The sequence below is a fragment of the Watersipora subatra genome, chromosome 9 (assembly GCF_963576615.1).
Source record: "Watersipora subatra chromosome 9, tzWatSuba1.1, whole genome shotgun sequence".
Classification (NCBI taxonomy): Eukaryota; Metazoa; Bryozoa; class Gymnolaemata; order Cheilostomatida; family Watersiporidae; genus Watersipora; species Watersipora subatra.
Genome location: NC_088716.1, coordinates 7,965,757 through 7,987,853, shown reverse-complemented (window position 1 = coordinate 7,987,853; position 22,097 = coordinate 7,965,757). Strand labels below are relative to the sequence as shown.

Sequence of the window (22,097 nt, the reverse complement as noted above, 5' to 3'; positions counted from 1 at the left end):
TATTCAGAATTTCTGCATCAGTGCCTAATTACCATGGATGACGTTCCAGCTTTGTGCTCACTAAATGATTGGAGTGAGATACGAAAGGTAGTCGATAAGCTAGTCGGTAGACTGGCTAGTCAATCAATGGAAGAGAAAAGTCACGTCGTACAAACACAAACACAAAATATATCCAAAGCTGAAAGACCTGACATAATTTCTACAAGATGAAGTAGAAGTTAATGGGACAGAGGTGACAACAGAAGGTCGTGGTGCTACTGCAATGGTGAAGCCAGCTATAAAAACAAACCCAAAAGGTCAGCTACACTAACTGTCAAATCAACAGAGAAGACACTTACCGAGAAGAAAACTTCAAGTCGGCCTTCCCATAAATTTTACTACAACTGTGAAATGACCAATCATATGAATGTTGACTGTGGCCATCTACGCAGGAAGCCTCACGCAGAGGTGATAAAACTGATCAAAAAGAAGCGGCTATGCTTTGGTTGCCTGCAGCCTGGTCATTCGTACAAAATGTGTCAGAATAGAGCGCAGTGTACCAAATGTTCCAGACGCCACCCTGACTGCTTACATACCGAGGAGAAACCTGAAGAAAAGAAGAAAAAAAATATTGAAACTGTTCAAACCTGCGGCAAAATACAGAGCACAACAGACGGATTTACATCAGCAATGATTGTATCTGTTTGGGTGTCACACAAGAATAAACCTCATCAGGAACTACTTACCTATGCCATGCTCGATACCCAGAGCAGCTCTACCTTCATGTTAGACAACCTGTTTGACAAGCTCAAATGCCCAGCAACTAAAACAAACCTGACAATCCCTACCCTCACTTCCAAGAAAGAAACAGCAGAAAGTCTGAAGATCAGTAACCTTCAAGTAAGAGGATACAGGCCGTCTAAGAAACTGAACCTTCTACCGACATACACAAGACAGTTTATTCCATTTGACAAGGATCATGTTCCTACAAGAAGCAAAACAACTTCCTGGCCTCATCTTCAACACGTGGAGAATGAACTAGAAGAACTCTTTGAGTGTGATGCTGGTCTGCTGATAGGATATGATTGCATGAGTGCCTTAGCCCCAATAGAGACCATCAGAGCAGAGGGTAATGTTCCTTACGCTGTCAAGACTGAATTGGGATGGAGCATCGTGGGCACAGTAGACCAGAGAGAAAGTGCAGATAGATTAGGAATCAGTCACAGAGTAATCATGAAAGAGTCAGAGGCTGGAAATCAGCTAGCTTTTGAATGCAAAACAACGATAAAGGAAAAGAGTTTTTCAAACGAGATTACAAAAATCATGCAGACAGATTTCACAGACATTAAAGACCATAGCAAAGCAATCTCTATGGAAGATAGATCATTTCTGCAACAACTGAGCAAGAACATCCACCAGGATTCTGATGACTTTGTCACCATGCCACTGCTGTTTCGTGAGAGACCTACCGATCTACCAGACAACCAAAAGATGGCCGAGAAACGACTCCATCTACTAGGAAAAAAACTCCAAAGCGAACCTATGTTCAGACAGCAGTACACAGAGTTTATGACCAACTTACTGGATCAGGGTCATGCAGAAGAGGTCACTACACCTGGAAAGAAAGGAGAGTGTTGGTTTTTACCATACTTCACAGTTTTTCACTCAAAGAAACCTGACAAGATCAGAGTAGTATTTGATGGCAGTGCGAAGTTCAGATGACAGTCCATCAACGACCACTTACTGCAAAGTCCCGATCTCCTGAACGGATTATTAGGAGTGCTTCTGAGATTCAGAGCAAAGAAAATTGCCATCATGTGTGACATCGAGAAAATGTTTCATCAGTTTCGGGTGGCGGAGCATGACAGAGACTACTTCAGATTCTTGTGGTGGGATGACAAAATGGAGACAGTCAATGTATACAGAATGGTTGTGCACCTTTTCGGCGCTACATCTTCACCTGGTTGGGCCACATTCGGATTGAGATATCTGGCACAGAAACACCAGAGCACACATCCGAAAGCTGCTGACTTCATTCAACAATCTCTATATGTAGATGACGGATTGATATCAGTCAGTAGTGAGCAAGAAGCAAAGGAGCTTATAGAGTCAGCTAGAGATCTCTGCAAGAAAGGCAACATCAGACTACACAAATTTGTAACAAACTCATCAGAGGTGCTGGAAACTGTTCCCCCTTCAGAAAGATCACAGAACCTGCAGGAAGTCACTATAACCACGACTACTCCAACACAACCAGAGAGAGCATTAGGAGTACTCTGGTGTGTAGAAACGGACACCTTTCGTTTTACCATGCCGGTCTCTAAGGAGATGCAAACTACACGAGAAATACTATCCCTGATAGCTTCAATATATGATCTGCTAGGGTTCCTAGCACCTTTCATAATTACGGGAAAACAAATACTACAGGAGCTGTGTAGACGCAAAGCAGATTGGGAAAGTAAATTACCATCTGACCTGACACCAATGTGGCACAAGTGAACAAGAGGACTACAAGATCTTTCAGAACTACGTATAGTAAGATCTAACATGATAGAGGAAGATGCTGCTAAGAGTGAAATACACTGCTTTTCAGATGCAAGCACCACTGGCTATGGTGCATGTGCCTACCTCAGACAAATAACCAAAGAAGGAGAAGTGAAGTGTAGTTACCTGCTTGGAAAAGCAAGAGTGGCACCCCTCAAGATGATCACGATTCCGCACATGGAACTTCAAGCTGCTGTTGTTGCCACGCAACTAGTGAGCGTACTTGAGAGGGAGCTGAAAGACTTTCTGCTGGCCAACACTGCTACACACTACTGGTGTGATTCTATGATTGTACTGAACTACATTTCAAATGATGCTAAGAAATTCAAAGTCTACGTAGCAAATCGTATTCAGCAAACTCGAGATGTGTCAACACCTACACAATGGCACCACATAGCATCTAGAAATAACCCTGCTGACCACGCATCCAGGGGTTCGGAAGTGAAAGACATAATTCGACATTGGATTAATCCACCAAATTTCCTTCAGCAGTCAGACATCAAAATACCCACAACGAAACTGGAAAAAACAACGGATAAGCTCCCTGAAGCACGTTGCCTCTCTACTTCTGTAAAAGAAATACCTGGGCTTTTAGGGATGATGGAGCGGTACTCTAAATGGGAAACGCTAATCAACATCTTTGCGGTGTTCATCAGGGTTGCCATACATAAGAAAAAACAAAAACTAACACCCCTACAACTGAGAAAAAAGCTATCAGGCTAATCATCAAAACAGCCCAAAGTCGACTAGAGAACAGACATCTCAAACAGTTAGACCCGTACACAGATGACGATGGTATCGTACGCATAAGAGAGAGGCTAAAATACTGTACCACTTTCACCATCGACTTGAAGCACCCAGCAATTCTGCCAAAGACATGCAACATCACAAATTTGATCGTGCAGTACTATCATCGACTGACTGGTCACTCTGGAAGAGGACTGACAACTGCTACAATACGACAGAACGGATATTGGATCACAGGACTATCTACCGCAGTGTCTACGGTAATAAACAATTGCGTAATATGCAAAAAACTAAGAGGAAATACGGAGACTCAAAAAATGGCGGACCTACCAGCCGTACGATTGGAACCAGCCACACCATTCCACTACTCCGGAATGGATTGTTTTGGGCCGTTTCACGCCAAAGATGGACGCTGTGAAGTTAAACGCTACGGACTGATGTTCACATGCCTAACATCTCGAGCAGTCCACATAGAAATGCTAGACGATTTGACCACGGATGCGTTTCTGAACTCACTCAGATGCCTAATAGCCATGCGAGGCAGTGTGAAGTCACTCTATTCAGACCAAGGCACTAATTTCAGAGGTGCACAGACTGAACTGAAAAAAAACCTGGCTGAAATAAATGAAGAACTGCACAAAAACTTGCAGAAAAGTTTGAATGTGAATTTCTTTTTAACACCCCATCGTCGAGCCACATGGGAGGCGTTTGGGAAAGACAGATTAGAACAGCGAGACAGGCTCTGGAAGGACTAATCCAAGAAAGACACGCTTAGCTTACTAGTTCTTCTCTCCGAACACTCTTTTACGAGGCTACCAACATTATAAACAGCAGACCGCTCACAGTGGAAGATCTAAATGACCCCAACAGCCATCCTCTCACACCAAACCACCTGCTGCATTTCAAATCAGATGTTTGCCTACCACCACCAGGGGACTTCAAAGACGCAGATGCCTACTCCAGAAACAGTGGCGAAGAATACAACATTTGGCCAATGTCTTCTGGAAGAAATGGAGACTGGGTTATCTGCAAACCATGCAGCATAGACAGAAGTGGACCGATGAGAAAGAGTCGCTAAAAGTCGGCGACATAGTTTTTGTGATGGATGCTAACCCACTACTAAACCAGTGGAAGCTGGCTAAAGTAACAGAGATGATTGAAAGCCATGATGGAAGAGCTAGAAGATCGAAGTTAACACTAGGCAACACTCAATTAGACCAACAAGGTAGAGCCATCAAACAAGCTACGGAGATAGAAAGATCGCTGAACAAGCTGATCATTCTGACTCGAGTTTGAAATTGTTCCTTCCTGGAAAGATTTCCTGGGGGAGTGTAAAAAACGGCCTTTTATATTGGACTAGCCCTTATATTTAACTTAGTTAATTTATGCCTAAACGAAACTAACAATGCTGAGTCAATGCGTGTGAGTGGTGCAGTGAAACTATTTGGCTGAGGTGCGTTTTCGCCGTTGCGATGCGTCCGGTCACGGGGTGGTATCGGCCGATAGTTTTAGTGCCGTTTTCTCAGTTAGCCATGCAGAACGGCTTAGGAATACCTACGCTTTTCATCTAGTGCAGATCAGTTGGTCACACCGGTCTCTGTAGTTTGGTTGAGTTAATATACCGTGTATTGGACAACTATACCACTCTATTCTTAAGTACAAGGTATTTACCATTTAACATTTATCCAATTTCTGATTTTGTCGTTTTTCTTTTTAACCAACTTGAATTATTTGCGTATTAATATTTCTTAAAATCTGTTTTCTTTAATAGCTAGAAACCACTACGGCGAGACAACTCATACATGATTTTAAACTAACATAAACCTAGCCGTACCAGAACATTAAAGGGCAAAAAGTAATTACTAATCTTTTTTTTATAAACGTATTTCTTATCGCATTCTTGCCGATTTTACGTATTTTGCTCTTAACATTACGACTTTTATTTTAGCTTTCACGGTGCATACCAAGAACTGGCATGCATAATAAAATAACCTATTCAACCTCAAAGAATTGTGTCTAGTCCTATTGCACCCATAGACGCATACCCTTAGACATAACCTGGTACAGCTACAAGCTATATCTATTAAAATCTTTGAATTAAAAGCTCACTGTGTGCTAGACTTGAAGACAGAGAGGCCTCAACAACCATTTTCGAACCACTCATTTAACCTCTGAGCTATACAGACCTCACAATTCTCTTGCTCTCATCATTAACTGTATAACGTGTGCACACACAAAGTTTGCACTTTTGATTATTAACTAATACAACCTTAGGCACCTTTTTATCTTTTGAAGATTTTTAAAACTAACTTTTTGCAATCAACATTTATTTTGCTTGTTTTAAAAATGTGTTGTTCAAAATTCAACTGAGCTGTCACACTTCTATTCCTGATTTTTCGCAAAATTTGATTGCTCTATCTGTGTAGGCTAATACTTTTCACATATACAATTTCATTATCCCAATTAAGATTAATCTCTACAATCTCACTCTGATGATTGGGACAACATACCAGACAACAAAGTTCCGGTATTTTATTTCTACATTTTAACCAGTAATGAGAGTTACTGGTATCATCAGATTCAAAGCTTTGTTTCAAGATTTTTTTATGCACACACACACACACACCCACACATACAACCACACACACACATGTACGCACACCAGGATACACACACCCATGGAAACACGCATGCATGGATACAGACACGCATGTATGCATGCATGCACACACACTTTTATGCATGAAATGTTATCATTAGTTCAACAAACTTTGAAGTTTTGATTTCTTTTCTCATTTCGCACTGAATGTACCATTACCAAATCATATTTTATGTAAGAGTAGCAAAATAGATTTAATAATTAGCTATTAATCGCTAATTATTATAAATTTACACACTTTAAAAGTAATTTTATTATATTTCTCAGTTTATTTGACCTGCATCAAACATTTTTTCACGATATGAACCTTGAACGTTACAGTTGTTTGACTAAGTTTAATAACTTTTACACTTTTTTTTTATTTCAATTTATTTCAATTTCACAAAATCCTTTTCAGATAGTTTAAAAGTTAGAATGGCAGATGTTGTAATATGTTGAATACAAATCAATTTTCTGTCCAAAGACCTTTTCAACGCTGACTAGTACAGTTAGTGTTTATATAAAGATGAAACCTTTTTTCTATATATTAGTATTTGTAGTCATATCCATATTGTCCTGGAATTTAGGTGTTCATCGTGAAGATTAAAGGTTGACTTAGAACAAAATTCACATTAAAGTTATTTGGTATCAAAAGATTCACCATGTCTTACTCAGTTGCGTTGTAGGTGGAAAATATATAGAAATATAATTACAAGCTCATAAAAGCTCAAAAACGAAAAGCCGCCGTAGATTGGAATCTGTTTATTTCTCTGATGTAGTCATTACAGTTTGATTATTGTCTTGCCACATGATGTTGTCACGTGAATTGAAAGGTCAATAAAAAGCTCCATATAAAACTTGTCATAAAAGTAGTTTATGACAAACACTTCGGGTTTTACCAAATGCCCGGTATCAAAAATAGAAGCTCGCTACTTTACAGTTTTGTTTCGTCTTGATCTAACCGTCAAGTCGTAATCTCATCATGTTACCCAATACTTCCAAATAACTTTTGCAGCACTTTCCGATTATCACCGGTGACCAGCAAGCTTGTCATGATTATTAGACAATGATATGTACTCTTTCAAGGTGAGGTTAAAAAAATTAAATGAATTTTTATGGTAAGTTATATTATATCACTGTTAAAGATGACAGCATTACAATTACGATAAAAGAAACACTTAAGAACTTTAGACATGGTTTTATTGATTACGCAAAGTATATTTGTGAAAACATTCCGCTAAAAGAGGTTGCATGAAAGTGTAAACAAAAACCACCTCCCACAACTATGTTACAATTGAGCCGTTTTGGAAAGATAATCCAAACAATGGCCTTTGTGGTTGCAATTAACCGTTTGTTTTTTACCTTTTAAGAGCTTGTAATCACATTCCCACATAATTTGCACCTAAAACACAACAGAGTAAGACATGGTTAATCTTTTGATATAAAGTAACTGTAATGTGAATTTTGTTTCAAGTCAACCTTTAACTTTTAGCTACGGCTAGTTATGGCTACAAAGTATGAAATTTTGAATTTTAACTACATGTATGGTTGTATGCTGAATAAAATAAGAATTTTGGTGCAAAGGCTCTTATTACATGGTAACGCCGATAATTCATCTAGTATTATAAAGACCATAAAAAAGTTCATTTGCTAGGCAACTGTTAGTCTAAGCATACACAGCAGCCCTCATGACTTACATTGTTTTTAGCAAAACAATGTAAAATTTGAGTAGGCTAACTAATTTACAAATGTTGAAACTGCAAGAAAGAAATGTGTTAAACGCAAGCTTGATAATTGACATGGAGACTGGTTACACACAAGTTTAATTTTTCCCTTTGCGTAGTGAGGTCAAAAACGTTGTGATCTTCATAGCTAAGTAGATAGCCTAATAGCAGGGACATCATAACCCAAAAGCCCAAAAGCACACAGTTATGAATTGATTATTAATAAAAAGTCTATAGACAGTATATATAATCATGAAAAAGATATACAATGCATTATACGAGCAAAGGGTGTGAAAAGAATGAGATAGTTTTTATAGTTACTTGTAAATATATATATATATTTACTATATGTATATATGTACATATATGTATATATATATATATATATATATATATATATATATATATATATATATATATATATATATTTATATATATATATATATACATACATACATGTATATATATATACATATAGATATACATACATACATATATATATATATATATATATATATATATATATATATATATGTATATATCACATATATATATATATATAAATTTATATATATACATATAAAAATATATATATATATATATCTGTATTGGCCGTTAGGTTTTCTTTTGAACAAAGGAAACCTAATGGCCAATGCAGAGTCGCTAATCATGGCAGCTCAGGAGCAAGTGCTCCCAACAAGGCAACTTCGAACAAAAATCTATCAGGTGGAGATGATCCTAGATGCAGACTGTGCAAAGATGCACTTAAGACCATCCAACACATTATCAGTGGATGCAAGCAGCTAGCAGGAAACGCATACGCTGAGCGGCATAATCATGTCACAGATATTGTGTATAGAAGTTTATGTTATGAGTATGGCTTTAATAAACCACAACACTGGTGTGAAGCTCCCGGTAAAGCCAATAAAAATGACCGCGCTAAGATCCTCTGGGACTTCTACATCCCGACTGACAAGCATGTCCTAGGAAACCAACCAAATATAGTGGTGGTGGACTAAGAGAACAAGAGGGCTGCTATAATAGATACAGCAGCACCTAATGACTACAATATAGCCAGCAAAGAACAAGAAAAGTAGAGAAATAACTACCTCCTAGAGAATAGATTGAAAAATGCTGGGATGTAAGACCAACTGTCATCCCAGTAGTCATCGGGGCACTGGGCACAATAACACCGGCGCATGGAATGTGGCTTGCCCAGATACTGACAGCAATCAACTTAATTTAGTTACAGAAAAGTGCGCTATTTGGAATGGCTAAGATCTTGAGGCGAGGGCTCAGACTCCCAAGTCTCTGGTAGGGGACCCGAGTTAAAGCATAAACTACCACCTATACAGGTTAACCGGAATGATGAAACAATTATATATATATATATATATATATATATATATATATTTATACATATATATATATATATATATATATATATATATATATATACACCAGCTGCATTACCCGCTTACAGGAACAGATTCACATGCAGCATAAGGTTTATTGAGAGTTGTCTTTCATACTGTAAAACAACTCCAAATATGCAGTCTACTGCATTTGTTGTCCTGATCAGAGTATGCATGCACATATACATGTCAATGTTGGAAAAAACAATGGAACTCTGCAATGTGTTTTACAGCTAGATGCGTGTAAAATCTACTAAGTATTCTAGATTCATGTGTCTAGATTCATGCATCCGTTCATACCTGTCTATATTTGCAGTTGACGATCGCGCACTTCTGCCCCTAAACCCCCGCCTCGGCTGACCAGTTTTCACCCGCTGAGCAGTTGACAATCGCGTTCTTGCACTCGCCTCGTAATCAATCGCTTCGCACTCACAATCATTCGCCTTGCAATTAATCGGCCCGCACCTGCCTCGCAATCAATTGCCTTGCACTCTCTTCGCAATCAATCGCCTTGCACTCGCCTTGCAATCACTGTCCACTCGCCTCGCAATCAATCGCCTTGCACTCAATTGCCTCACACTCAATCGCCTCGCACTCGCCTCGCAATCAATCGCTTTGCACTCGCCTTGCAATCAATCACTTCGCGCTTGCCTTACAACCAATCACCTTGCACTCGCAACCAATCGTCTCGCAACCAATCGTCTCACACACGCAATCAATCGCCTAGCACTCGATCGCCTCGCACTCGCCAACTCATTCAATTGGAAAGCTACGCCTGGAGACTTTCGCTGTACTCAGGGCAAATAAGGTCTCCCGCGCATCCCCGAGTGACGCCACGGCCCCAAACCTAGCTGTGCTACCCAGCGTTGCTCGGGCAGTAAAAAAAAATCTTTGCACAGAAAATTGATTTGTATTTAACATATAACAACATTTGTCTTTCTAACTTTTAAACTACATATCATGAAGTGTTTTGTGTAGTTGAAATAAATTAGGAAAGAAAATTAAACAACCGTAAAGGTTCTCAAAATCCTTCAAACAACTACAACTTTTAAACTTCATATCATGAGAAAAAAGTTTAGTGCAGGAAAACTGATTTAAAATTAAATTAAACAACTATAAAGGTTTTCAAACCAATGTAAATTTCAAATTTTATAACTTTCAGCGACCTATATCTTTTGACAACGTATATTGGAACCTCAGTTATCGAATATAATCAGTTTCAAAAAGTAGTTCGAAAACCGAGTTGTTCGAGGTCCGAAACGATATTTCCCATTAAAATAAAATAATGTAAAATTTAATCCAAGGTGAAAAAACAACTTCGGTAAAGTGTTTTGTCAACACTTTACACCATAACCTGTACTTGTACCTGGGTAATAAAAGAATCTTTGCACAGAAAATCTATTTGTATTTAACATATATAACAACATTTGCCATTCTAACATTCAAACTTCATAGGTAACATGAGAAAACATGATAGGTAACCTATCATGAAAAAAGTGTTTTGTGTAGTTGAAATAATTTGAGAGAAAATAAAAGCAACTGTAAAGTTTATCAAACTTTGTTATACAGCTGTAACTTTCGAACTTCATATCATGAGGAAAAGGTTTTCTGACAGTCTAATATTTAAAAAAAAAATAAAACATTTGTAAAAAGGATTAGATGTAAATTTCAAATAATTAGCAAGTAATAGCAAAATTAAGTCGGTTTTGCAACAATTACAATAAAAGATGATACGGTAATGATACAATTAATACAAACTTAGAAAACCAAATAAAATTTGTGAATATGTTGAATTAATAATAACAGTTCTTGCATAGAAGTGTGTGTATAAAAATGTTACTGTTCCACCAACAGCTATTCATCAAAACTGTGAATACGATGATCGTGGCACGAAGATATCTTATGTAAAAATAAAATACTGTAGTGTCTTCGTCTGATCAAAGGTGAGAGAATCTAGATGCTATTTCTACTCGAGATAATACAATTGTTTGCGTGAAAAGTAGTGACCTTAACAGCGATTTAGCAATTGAATCTTAAGAAAAGCCAGAAAAAGAGGTTCACAAAAACGGCATCGTGTTTCATAGAGTTAATAAAATTTAATCGCCAAATTCTAATATCGAGGGAGTCTATTGTCGATAGACGTTTTGCCGAAAACAAGTTAGCCCTAATACGTCGAGGACCAAAAAGCATCGCGTGTCATGAAGCTAAAAGAAAGCCATAGAGTTGTAATTATTATGTCATTTTTTGTGTGAAAACGGCAAACGATGTATAGGTGTAACGGCAAACGATGAATAGGTTATGTATAGAGGCGCACTAACCGGAGGTTCTCATTAATGGGCCCTAGATACCTAGTAGCGGCTAATAGTCCGAAAAGTATGGTACTCTATAAAGCGGACAGACAGATAGATAGACAGACAACGATTGCCGTTTATATAGTATATATAATTACGGTAATATAAGTATTTACATGTAGGTACATATAACTGTTAGCTGAGTGCGCAACAATGCTCATGTAATTAAAGAGCCATTACACAAATAATGCCTTTGAATTAAACTTGGACCAACGGTTACCAATACAACTTTCAAGTTTAAAAAATAAAACCATATGAAAGTTTTCAAACTTTTCTAAATAAATGTTAGATTTAGTCTTCAAACCATAAAACAAGTGTTCAAAACACATAACAAGAAAAAAAATTACATGTAAAGTGTTTAAATTTAAACATGATATCCAGGTAACTTGCAAGTAAAATGTGAAAAAGTCAGTTTTCCTATAATCACATTTAAAAAGTTTGGTAAACAACCACATAAGTTTAATCTGATTAGGCGTTGGCATTGTTAGGTGAAAATGACATATAGAGAGGGATATCAAACGCCTCAGTAATTAGCTAATGCAATCACATATAGGGAAAATTTATAAAAAATATTTTTAAATGCACAACATATTAAAAATGTTAAATTAATCTTTAAAATTGTAGTTCCCTATCATAGTTTTAGTATTTTTCTCCAGTCACCATCAGCAAAAAAATATAACATTATAATGCACTGCATGCAGTACATACAGTAGGGAGATCTTACCTTCGAGACGGATGTATAACAAAAACGTTGAATATAACTTAAAGTCATTTTGCTTACTAAACACACACACTTAAAAGTAAGTTTTATCACTTTTTGACTAAACTAAATTTAAAACTTTGTCACTAGCAAAAGTTTTACCACATCTCGGTTTTTTTACTTTTTTACTATAACTTATAAATGTGTCTTTGTCAGGTGTTCTAGGAAGATACATATGCCTATATATTTTACATATATGCATATAAATTCGTACATCTATATATATACATTGTATATATACATGTACATGTAGATCGGGAAAATTTATCAAAATCTTTTGAATGCCTTACATATTAAAAAGTGTTAAATTATTCTTTGAAACTATAGGTCCCTATCATAGTTTTATTATTTTTTAGTACAGGCAGACAACGATTGCCGTTCATATAGTATATATACATATATATATATATATATATATATATATATATATATATATATATATATATATATATATATATATATATATATATATATATATATATATATATATATATATATATATATATATGTGTGTGTATTTACTTATGAATATGCATGTATATATATGCAGAGATGCATTTATAGTTATATATGCACATATATACATGTATACACTTGCAGACTACAAAAGTAGGTTTATAGTATTTGTAAAAGTGTGTTTGTAAAACTGAATTCAGTTTTTACTGTGACATTATTCTTTTAAGGAACTATGCTCAGGATGCCCAAGCCAACGTCGCACATTAAATTTAAAGTTTGTAACTTATTTACTGAGCTAATAAACTATTTTAACCTAATATAACTATAAATGATTTGGTTTTCATATAAGTAGTATGCACACAAACACTTTTCACAGTCACTTTTTGCATTTGTCAAAATTTCGGGTAAGGGTCTTGGATTTTTTCGCTATTTTCTACATCAGGATGACTCTCAGTTTGAAACAAAAAAATGCAGAGTCCTGCAGTAGCAACCAGGTTCAATCAGTTTTCCTTTTAAAAAAAATTGTCTCTTTTAGCTTATATTAACTCAACCTTAGCTCAGAAAAATGCATGCAAAAGTTAGGTATGTGCTAATTTTCTTTTCACAGAGTCTTCCAATATAATAATTACCAAACATATTTTTTTCTAAAACTGCAAACAAAACAGTTTTTGAATTTTTGTAAACCTTTCTAAAGATTGAAGATAAACAACTCAAAGGTTTTCAGGTAATAACTAAGCAATTAAATTATTTTTTGTATCTAGATCTTGATATTCAGTAGTATCATTAAAATGTTTTTGATATCTTGCCTAAAAACTGCATGCAAAAACAATCAGAAAAAAAGATGCGTTTAGGTTTGCAGAAAATATTATTTTGTACACCACTTTAAAAGTGTTTTAATTTGGTTCAATTTTTTATGGTTGTGGTAAATTACTGAAAATAAAGATCAATAATTACACAAACATTTCAAGTGAAAACATAAAAAGAATTTGCATTGTATAACCAAGCAAACATGCTCAGTGGTTTAAAGAATATATTTTTTGAACCGAGACTTAAACGCATGCAATTGCTTTACTAGAGAGAACAGAAGTTAAGCAATTTTTGTTGCAACAGGTTACATGGTTGTCCATTTTAATTCACAGGTTCCTGTCAATATGTAATTGTTTACCCATGAAGTGAGCAACATCTCTGCACACTTAACTTTGTTAAATGTAATATGATTTTTACACAGCTACCAAGTTTGAAGTAGAATTTTATAAGCCGTGCAACATGTTGAAAATGTGCCTTATATTAATGAAAAGCTATGACTCACTAGTCTCAGCTGTAGTCAGGTAAGTCTTTGTCTGACTTCTTAAATCAGCATCATTGATTGCTTCTATGAGAACATAGTATCTAGTGAATGGAAGTGCTCCCTCAACAGTGATGTAACCAGCCGTAACATTTGTAATTGAATATACCTCTTGTCCTTCAGGATCTTGTATAAGGACTGCATAATTCTTAATTGACCGGCACTTGTGTATCGACTCCTAAAATATTTAAATTATGTATAAATTATTTTCTAGCATCATAACTCTTGTGTGTCATAACTCTTGTGTAGCATAACTATACATATTGTGTAATGAAGTGAATAAGGGTGTGTACCTAGCCTAACATACCTATGTAATAAGTTGCAATAGCGATACCTATTCATTCTTTTACAGACTATTTAAAACGGAGACAACTCGTAAGGTTTCGAACATTTAAGCAAACATCATACAAAAACTATATACATGCAAATACCAAAGTTTAAGCCTTCATGGAACAGCTTAATTTTTTGCAACTTTTATTCTAGTTTTTATTTAAATTGGACAAGGTATTCACTTTTCAATGGATTTATTTGGACTACCAATTTAGATAAAACTGCCTTGGCCACTACAACTAACATTAAGATTAGAAGGACAAGTTAAAACTTCAAAAAAATAATAATTGATCTGCAATTCATTTAATGCCAGGAGAATGCCTTTGAGAAACACGAGTTATCTAACAATGAATAGAATGCCTTCAAGAAGCATGACTTTTACAGTATTTAAAAGTAAATGAAGTCCTTAAAACAGAAAATAAGTGTAGATTGAATAAAGGAAACAATCAACCGATATTTATTTACATGTAAACAACAGCCATCAAACATTTTTAAAATTCCATTTTTACTCAGGTGTTTTTGTGATAAAATTAATTTGCGAAAAAAATCTGCAAAATAGCACTATTCTCTTAGTTACCTATTTTATTTTTTGTTAAAGTAAAAGTCATAAATAGCAACAGTAAACCAATTAGAACTTGTGTTTCATTTACCAGATGACGAACTTGCGCAAAGCCTTAAAAGATCTTATCACAGATTGCTGGCATTTTCTAGTTTTTTGCAAATGTTGGTGATGTTTGCAGTGATATGATTGCTAACATGTTGCAAGACTAAAATTGATAAAACCTGGCCGCAGTTAATATGCTTAAGTTGAAAAAAAGTTTTATGATGGCCGTGATGGTTGCAAAGAAATCAATATAATAGAGACACACAATAGTACAACGCAATAGTCGGCATCTACTATAGCAATAAAAACTAGTCATGTCATTTTCATATTTTATTCTTGTACCTTTTAATCGCAATGAAGCTTTGTCAATTTTAATCCTGAATCAATCAGGTTGTCAGATCACCTCAAGCATACAAACGATTTCAAATGATAAAATATATCTAAAGTTAATAATAAAACTTACTAAAGTTCTGGGTAGTTTCATCTTTACCTATACTAGCAGCAATAGAAATTTAATGTTAAACTTATCAACTGAATGGTAAATCCCGTTAAATTATTCTAAATAACTTCCTGCAATTAACATGTTTTGTAATGTATAAATCGGTTCATTTTTACTTACTTCCAAGTAGATGATAATGGTAGTTTTCTCTGATGAAACTCTTCTAGAGCTCGAAATAAAAGAAGGAGTAGATGGATCTGTCAAAAAGTTTATTTAGATGATACTCATATCATACAAAAAAGTTTGTAAACATATATGTCTACCTGAAGACACTTTACTGAACAGGTTATTTGCCAAATTATGCAATGAGGTTTTTATTGGCAGACTGGTACAGTTTCAAGCAAGTCACTGAACAAATGGCACTTTTTGATGCAATTTTTTGTAAAGAAAATCGGTTCATAATGATGTTGCATAATACTAAACTACAATAATCTTGTAAAGCCATGCAGATACTAGAAACCAACATTAAAACTTCAAAAAGTTCCTGCATACTGTGTTTGGCATTATTATTTTTTCAAGTAACTTTTCTGACGTCTACATGTATATAGTATTTTAACTTGGTACGTACTGTCACATTTGATGTTAAGAAACAATTCATTTGCAGGACCAGATCCAATAGCAGTCCAAGCTCGTACTTTACATTTTACTATGCTTCCTGGTTCATATCCACAATCCTCTAAGACATGCTCTGTTGTTGATGTCCATTGTGGGTAATCTTCTTCTTCTCTAACACATCGGTACTATTGAACAAATATTCAATATGACTGTTCAATCATTACATGGTTACTGATAAGATTTAATCAAGTTTAGCCCTAAAACATATAATAAAATCTCACAAAAGGGAAATCAAACTCCTGCATTTCAATTAGTGTTATTTAACATACTAAAACTCCTAATCTTTGGAAACGTTCTGGAGACAGGATTTTGGTATTAATATGAACTAAGCCAGTTGTTCTTTGTTTGTGAATCAAATATGTTATAATTTCCTGTATTATCTCTTTTGCTACCATGAACTCTGTAGTACAGCTAAACAAACCTTTGCATACTAGCAAGGGACATGTGATGCAGTTTTAGCAGGCTTTTTACAAATCATTTTTGATTAGTCAGTAGTTAATTATTTACCCAATTGTATTTGTAATTACAAGAAAGGAAACAATTAATTGCTTGCGCTGAGCTAATATAAAGTTTAATTACAATTTATCTCAAGCTTTCCCAAAACCTTTTCATTTCTTAGCAATTAATATTTGTGTCAGACACATTACAGCAACAGGGCTTCTAGTACCTACGAAGATAATGAGGATACAGGTTTTGACAGTTCTGATAAATTTTGTAAAAAGTTAAGCATTTTTAGTGGTTTACCATTTACTTCAACATATATGACGCCAGCAAGCTTTATTGTTTTTTGTAGAAAACATACATGACTTTTTTGCTTGTAACTTGACAATTAATATAACTAATGTTCATACATGATAAAACAGCTTTGGAGTAGTTACTAATGTTTTGTTATATCAATTCTATCAAAATCTTTGATGTTTAAAATATTTAAAAGAAAATGGAGTGGAAACTACCTAAAAATGTATCACAGTGTAAAAAAATTCAGTTGATTTATACCCAAACAAAAAATCATATTTTATTACTTCTTCATTAAATACCCTGAATTTTTTTATTCATGTATGTACTTGTTTAGTAAGAAATAATAAAAAAATTACCTCATACATAATGATCAATCCATTGGGTTGAAGAGGCTCCTCCCACTTTGCACCAACACAGCTCATGTTTATCGAGTAACTGTCTGTAAGGTTTGGTTTACTCCAGGGCTCTTTAACAAAAGTTTAGTTGTAAAATATGAACTGGTGACATTGTGCTGGTCAAATTACTCTATATGTTAGCTAAAACATCAGAATGAAATAGTAGCTATTCTTTTAGTGGGTGACATCAGTATGAAACTGCCTCACATTGCCTTTTTGGAAATGGGTTCCCGACACAGCTCTGATGTCCTAAAACATTAATATTTATTGCGTTGCGAGGAATCATTTTTAAAGAGTTGCTAGTGAGAGAACATGAACTTGTAATTACTCCAGGTATTCTAAGTATAAAATTACTATTCTTCAATGTTGAACAAGTAGCTTACCAAGTTCTCCAGTTTTAACTGTGATGTACTTTGTACTTCTGAAACCTTCATTATTATTGGCTCTGATGGTAATATTGTAGAGCGTAAGAGCATTCAGGTCACTTATAATCAGGTTAGTAGAATATCCTCTACCAGTAAGTTTATACTCCAGAGGGTTGAGAGAAGCACAATGTGGTGCAACTTCCTAAAATTGGATTAAATTGTGTTATCAAGTGCACATGCAAGTATATTATATAAATTTTAAAACTAACACCTCAACAAACTTATAATTTTCAAAAGGTCTATGCTTTGAACAGGCATATAATTGTTTTAACTAATAAAGAGTTTTTGCAAATTGAATTTGAGCGTTGTAAACCAGCACCTACATGTACATGCAGTATCAAAACTTTAGTAATGGGCTTGTGCCAAATAGACAACTACGTCTACCTATTATTACATAACAATATGACATAATTGCATTAAAAATACCATGGCTTAGTAGTTTTGCAAAGATATTCCTGATGTACAGAAATGAGTTACATTATCTAAGAGTAATCATATGGTGCAACTAGTATTTTTATAGAGGTCTGCATCACTTACTGTTTAGTCATGGCCTGCCCAAAAATCATACATCACATAAACATTTGCTTAATTAATACTCTTTTTCAACTGTATATACACTGGCTGTTACCACAACCGCTGCTAATTTCTGAGGGTAACAGCTAACAGGTAGAGTTCTATTGAGTCTTGTAGCTTTGAAGGATCAATTAATGCAAAAAATATAATAAAATATTGTGCCATATTCCTGGACTTTGTTTTAAAACATAAATAATCTTGTCAGATACATGTTGACTTTTACTAAAACAGTTAAATTATAATCACCTCAACTGTAACATTAACTTGTCTTCTGCGCTTTACCTCATCATATCCCTCTTCGAAAGAAGGTGGTTTGTAAAAGACAGGTTCTAAAAAAATTTAACTTTGCTAAAGAGGCCAATGTAAAATCTAAAGTCATTCCAGCTGTGTTAGAAAAAAGTAATCTAATCTGTAAAACGTGAGAAAAAATTGTAACAAAGAAAAACAATAGCTAACAGTAATTTATAAATCATTCTAAACATCGAATTTCAGTCATTGAACTCAATTGACCGATGAATTTTCCAATTCGTTGTATGAAGTCTAAAATTAAGAAAACTAAGGAAATCAAAACTTATATAGCCATTGCTGTAAGCTACACCTAAAAAAGATAAGTTTGTGACAAAGCCATAATTTTATGCCATGTTTTTAGGCTAAAAGCTTGAATTTTTTATAGAAAGTTTAATCACCTAAAGAAAAGTTGGTGACAATTAAATGTCCAAAAATAATAAGAAACACAGGATTCTATTTTCAAGGAAACTATGCAATCCAAATGATAGTTTACAGAAAATTTAACTGCTGCATTGCTCGTAGGGTCACTCTGATCTTTGTATCTTATTTTTAACCTACATGACAACTTTATATTTTATTCAGCCATAAAATCATATATTATTTGTATAAAAGTAAAACAATAGCCATCGTTGAAGGTAAAATAGACTTAAAAATGTTAGTTCACTTATCAGTGAATTACAGTAATACTGAGCGGAGAGATATACAATGACAAAAAAATTATTTTGACCTTTTCCAAAAATAAGTGAAACATATGTGCAAATAAACAGGCTACAATAACTAACAGGTATAGTAGGAACAATCCTAAAATGGTAATTCGATGAAGGTGACACATACCTGCACACTGAGTAGTAGCTGGAATGCTATTTGAAGTGCCAGCGCCAGCGTAGTTCCAAGCTTTCACCTTGCACTGAGTAGATGTATATGGCTGGTATTCACATATATTGACAGATTTCACGATTGTTACATTGTTCCAGCTTCCACCATCACATCTAAACTGCAAAGAATATCAAACATAAGAACTTACATTAAGTGAAGGTCTGATCACAATCACATGTGTTTGAATTTCTAGGGTAGTTGTGACGATTACTTTCTACAAAAGTTTTTTCTGTTTTGAACTGAGAAACAAAAGACTACCTTTTATGAAGTTATACCTGATACAGATAAATACTTTCACCGGGATACTGGGGCTCAGTCCAAATGAAATTCACACAGCTGGCATTTACTGCGGTTAAACTTGGCTGATGAGACAGGAACTGGGGATCTACAGCACCAATTACATGTACATGTACAATAATAACTTATGTGAGCCTATGAATTGAAGTCATTTTTGTACTATGAACATAGTCTAGTGAAGGAAATACATGAGGAAGTTTAAATATAATTTACTATTCTACAGTATAATCTGTAATTCTATTTCTTTGTAAACTCACTGAGCACTCCTGATGTTTCAGTTTTGCGTCTAAACTCAGAACTTTTTTTAGTGTTATCAGCTCGGACCTTAAAGTCGATCTCCTGACTTCCATCAATATAGAAAAAAGTAGTCATCTCTTCTTGTTGAGCGGACAACGTTCCTTCATTCACTTTGTAGCTGTACTTCAAAGCCCCATCACAATTGATATTTTTAGATGCCTGAAAATTATTATAAAATGAATAAGAACTAAGAATGTTTTTACATGAACTCATTGATTTCCGTTTTAGCTGAAATTGAGGCTGCGAACCTTAAAATTATGTAACACTATTTTTAACATAAAGTCAATATGTTTCCAATTTTGCACATTATTGACGTAAATTATGTATTAGTTCTTATTATATAACTTATTATAACTTTATTATTATGTAACTTTATAAAATTTCTCAGTTACCAAAAATATGAATACCACATGAAAATTATGCGCAAACCTTCTTAATGCGCTTTCCAAACAACTTCAAAAAATTTCAAAATTTATATGCATGACAAAATTATTCACAACTTGATAAGATGCTGATCTCACCGGCTCATGAATGTAATGATATATACAAATAACTTTTGTTTACCTCTACTTTTCATCACCTCTACTAATCCATTCAATAAATATTACAAAAAATACAATAATTTTAAAAATCTAAGAGAATAAATGCTTTCAGACTATTAAAGTGTAAGAATTGAGTTACGACAGCCACAATGTTTCAGAATCATGTTCAAAGCTGCTTTCTGTTGATTTTAAACAAGTATCAATATTTATGAGGGAGGTAATCAATGGTTTTTTACCAAATGCAGATGATCCATACCTATGGTAATGCGTATAGCATAGTTTATTAACTGCTAATAGAATATTTGTGATAGCGAATATGGCTTGAAAATCACATACATGCCTATGTGTACAACTGTTGCTGAACTTTTATCAGTGTTTTCCAGCCATCAACTAAATTCAGTAGACACTTATTTATATCGAAAGTTCCATTTGAAGTAAAGAATTAAAACAGAGCTCTGCTTTGTACTAAGTAAAAAATTTCATAGAATGTAACTGTTGAATTGGTGCAAGTGCTTAACCCTTCGGCTGGGTAAAAGCACAACAAAAAACACCTGAAAGTTGTGTAATTTATTTTACAAAATTCAATAAAATCGATATTCTATGAACATGCATAACTCAAATCTTAAATTGATTTTTATGAGCAAAATGTTTTGCACATCAAAAATTATTTACATATCCACCATTACAAAAAAAAACGATGTGCAATTGTCTCTGTATGAAATGCTTAGAAGCATTTCTTTTGGTAGATACAAACGCTATAACGTAGCCGTGCGAGCTACCATAACGATCGTTTTTCTTTACATATTTCCAGCATATTAAAATTCAAAAGTTTACATAACTTCTATCATCTGAATTATTTATATTCTGTTCAGACAAAAATCACTAACGATCACAGAATCAAAAAATCTTTTATTTTACCGTTTTGAAAGTTGAGCCGGTGTTGACTGGTTTTTCCTACTTTTATTATTTTCCAAGGAGGCGCGATTTGTTTAGCTATTACCACAAAGCAACACCTCTCAGATAATCGTGTCATGTTGTAAATCATCGAGTACTATCTTGTAAATGATATTTAAACTATAGTAAAGTTCATATATTTTGTTTAATGTTACTAGGTAACAACTTTATAAACGTCTACCAAAAGAGACATAAATGTCATTTTCCCACGCAACCGATAAACAACATTTTGGTCGTTCCCCCTGCCAAAAGGTTAAATTCTATTTAAATAGCGGAAAGTCCTATAGACCCATAAATTTCTTTTTTATTTTTACCAGAGTTGGAAGAGAAAACAATGTACAGGGGCATTTCTCTTGTATGTACTGGCACCCTCGCAGTTTAGCATGCCATGAGAGATTGTCAGGTGTCTCTGCCTAAGTACATAGCTGAGAAATTGTTTAGAAATGCCTAAGGGTGGTTGACTGTTTAAATGTTGCAGGTGTTTGAATGTTGCTCTACGAATTTGAACAGCACTATTTGTATTCTCTTTACAATCAATATTTTATCCTAACTTCCAATTTTGACCTACTGTAGAAAAACAAACGAGCACCGTTCTTAGGTTAGTTAGTATATAATTTGTTTCACAGCATTTTAGACACGCACAATACTTTTTCTTCTGCTGTTTGTTACCTTTCTGTTTAAAAATCGGAACCTATCAATTTAATT

The 22,097-nt window shown here is 34.5% G+C and overlaps 3 protein-coding genes across 3 annotated transcripts; all 3 read left to right on the top strand.

The window, feature by feature from the left end:
- The first annotated feature begins 390 nt into the window (after positions 1–390).
- LOC137404750 (uncharacterized) lies at positions 391–1,701 on the top strand. The gene has a single exon (XM_068090984.1). It carries the CDS (start codon positions 391–393, stop codon positions 1,699–1,701), a length of 1,311 nt encoding a protein of 436 aa, XP_067947085.1.
- Positions 1,702–1,794: 93 nt separating this feature from the next.
- On the top strand, positions 1,795–2,478 carry LOC137404749 (uncharacterized). Its single transcript, XM_068090983.1, has one exon. It carries the CDS (start codon positions 1,795–1,797, stop codon positions 2,476–2,478), a length of 684 nt encoding a protein of 227 aa, XP_067947084.1.
- Positions 2,479–2,526: 48 nt separating this feature from the next.
- Positions 2,527–4,025, top strand: LOC137404748 (uncharacterized). Its single transcript, XM_068090982.1, has 2 exons — positions 2,527–3,180; positions 3,294–4,025. The coding sequence occupies exons 1-2, from the start codon at positions 2,527–2,529 to the stop codon at positions 4,023–4,025; spliced, it is 1,386 nt and encodes a 461-aa protein (XP_067947083.1).
- The last annotated feature ends 18,072 nt before the right edge of the window (positions 4,026–22,097 follow it).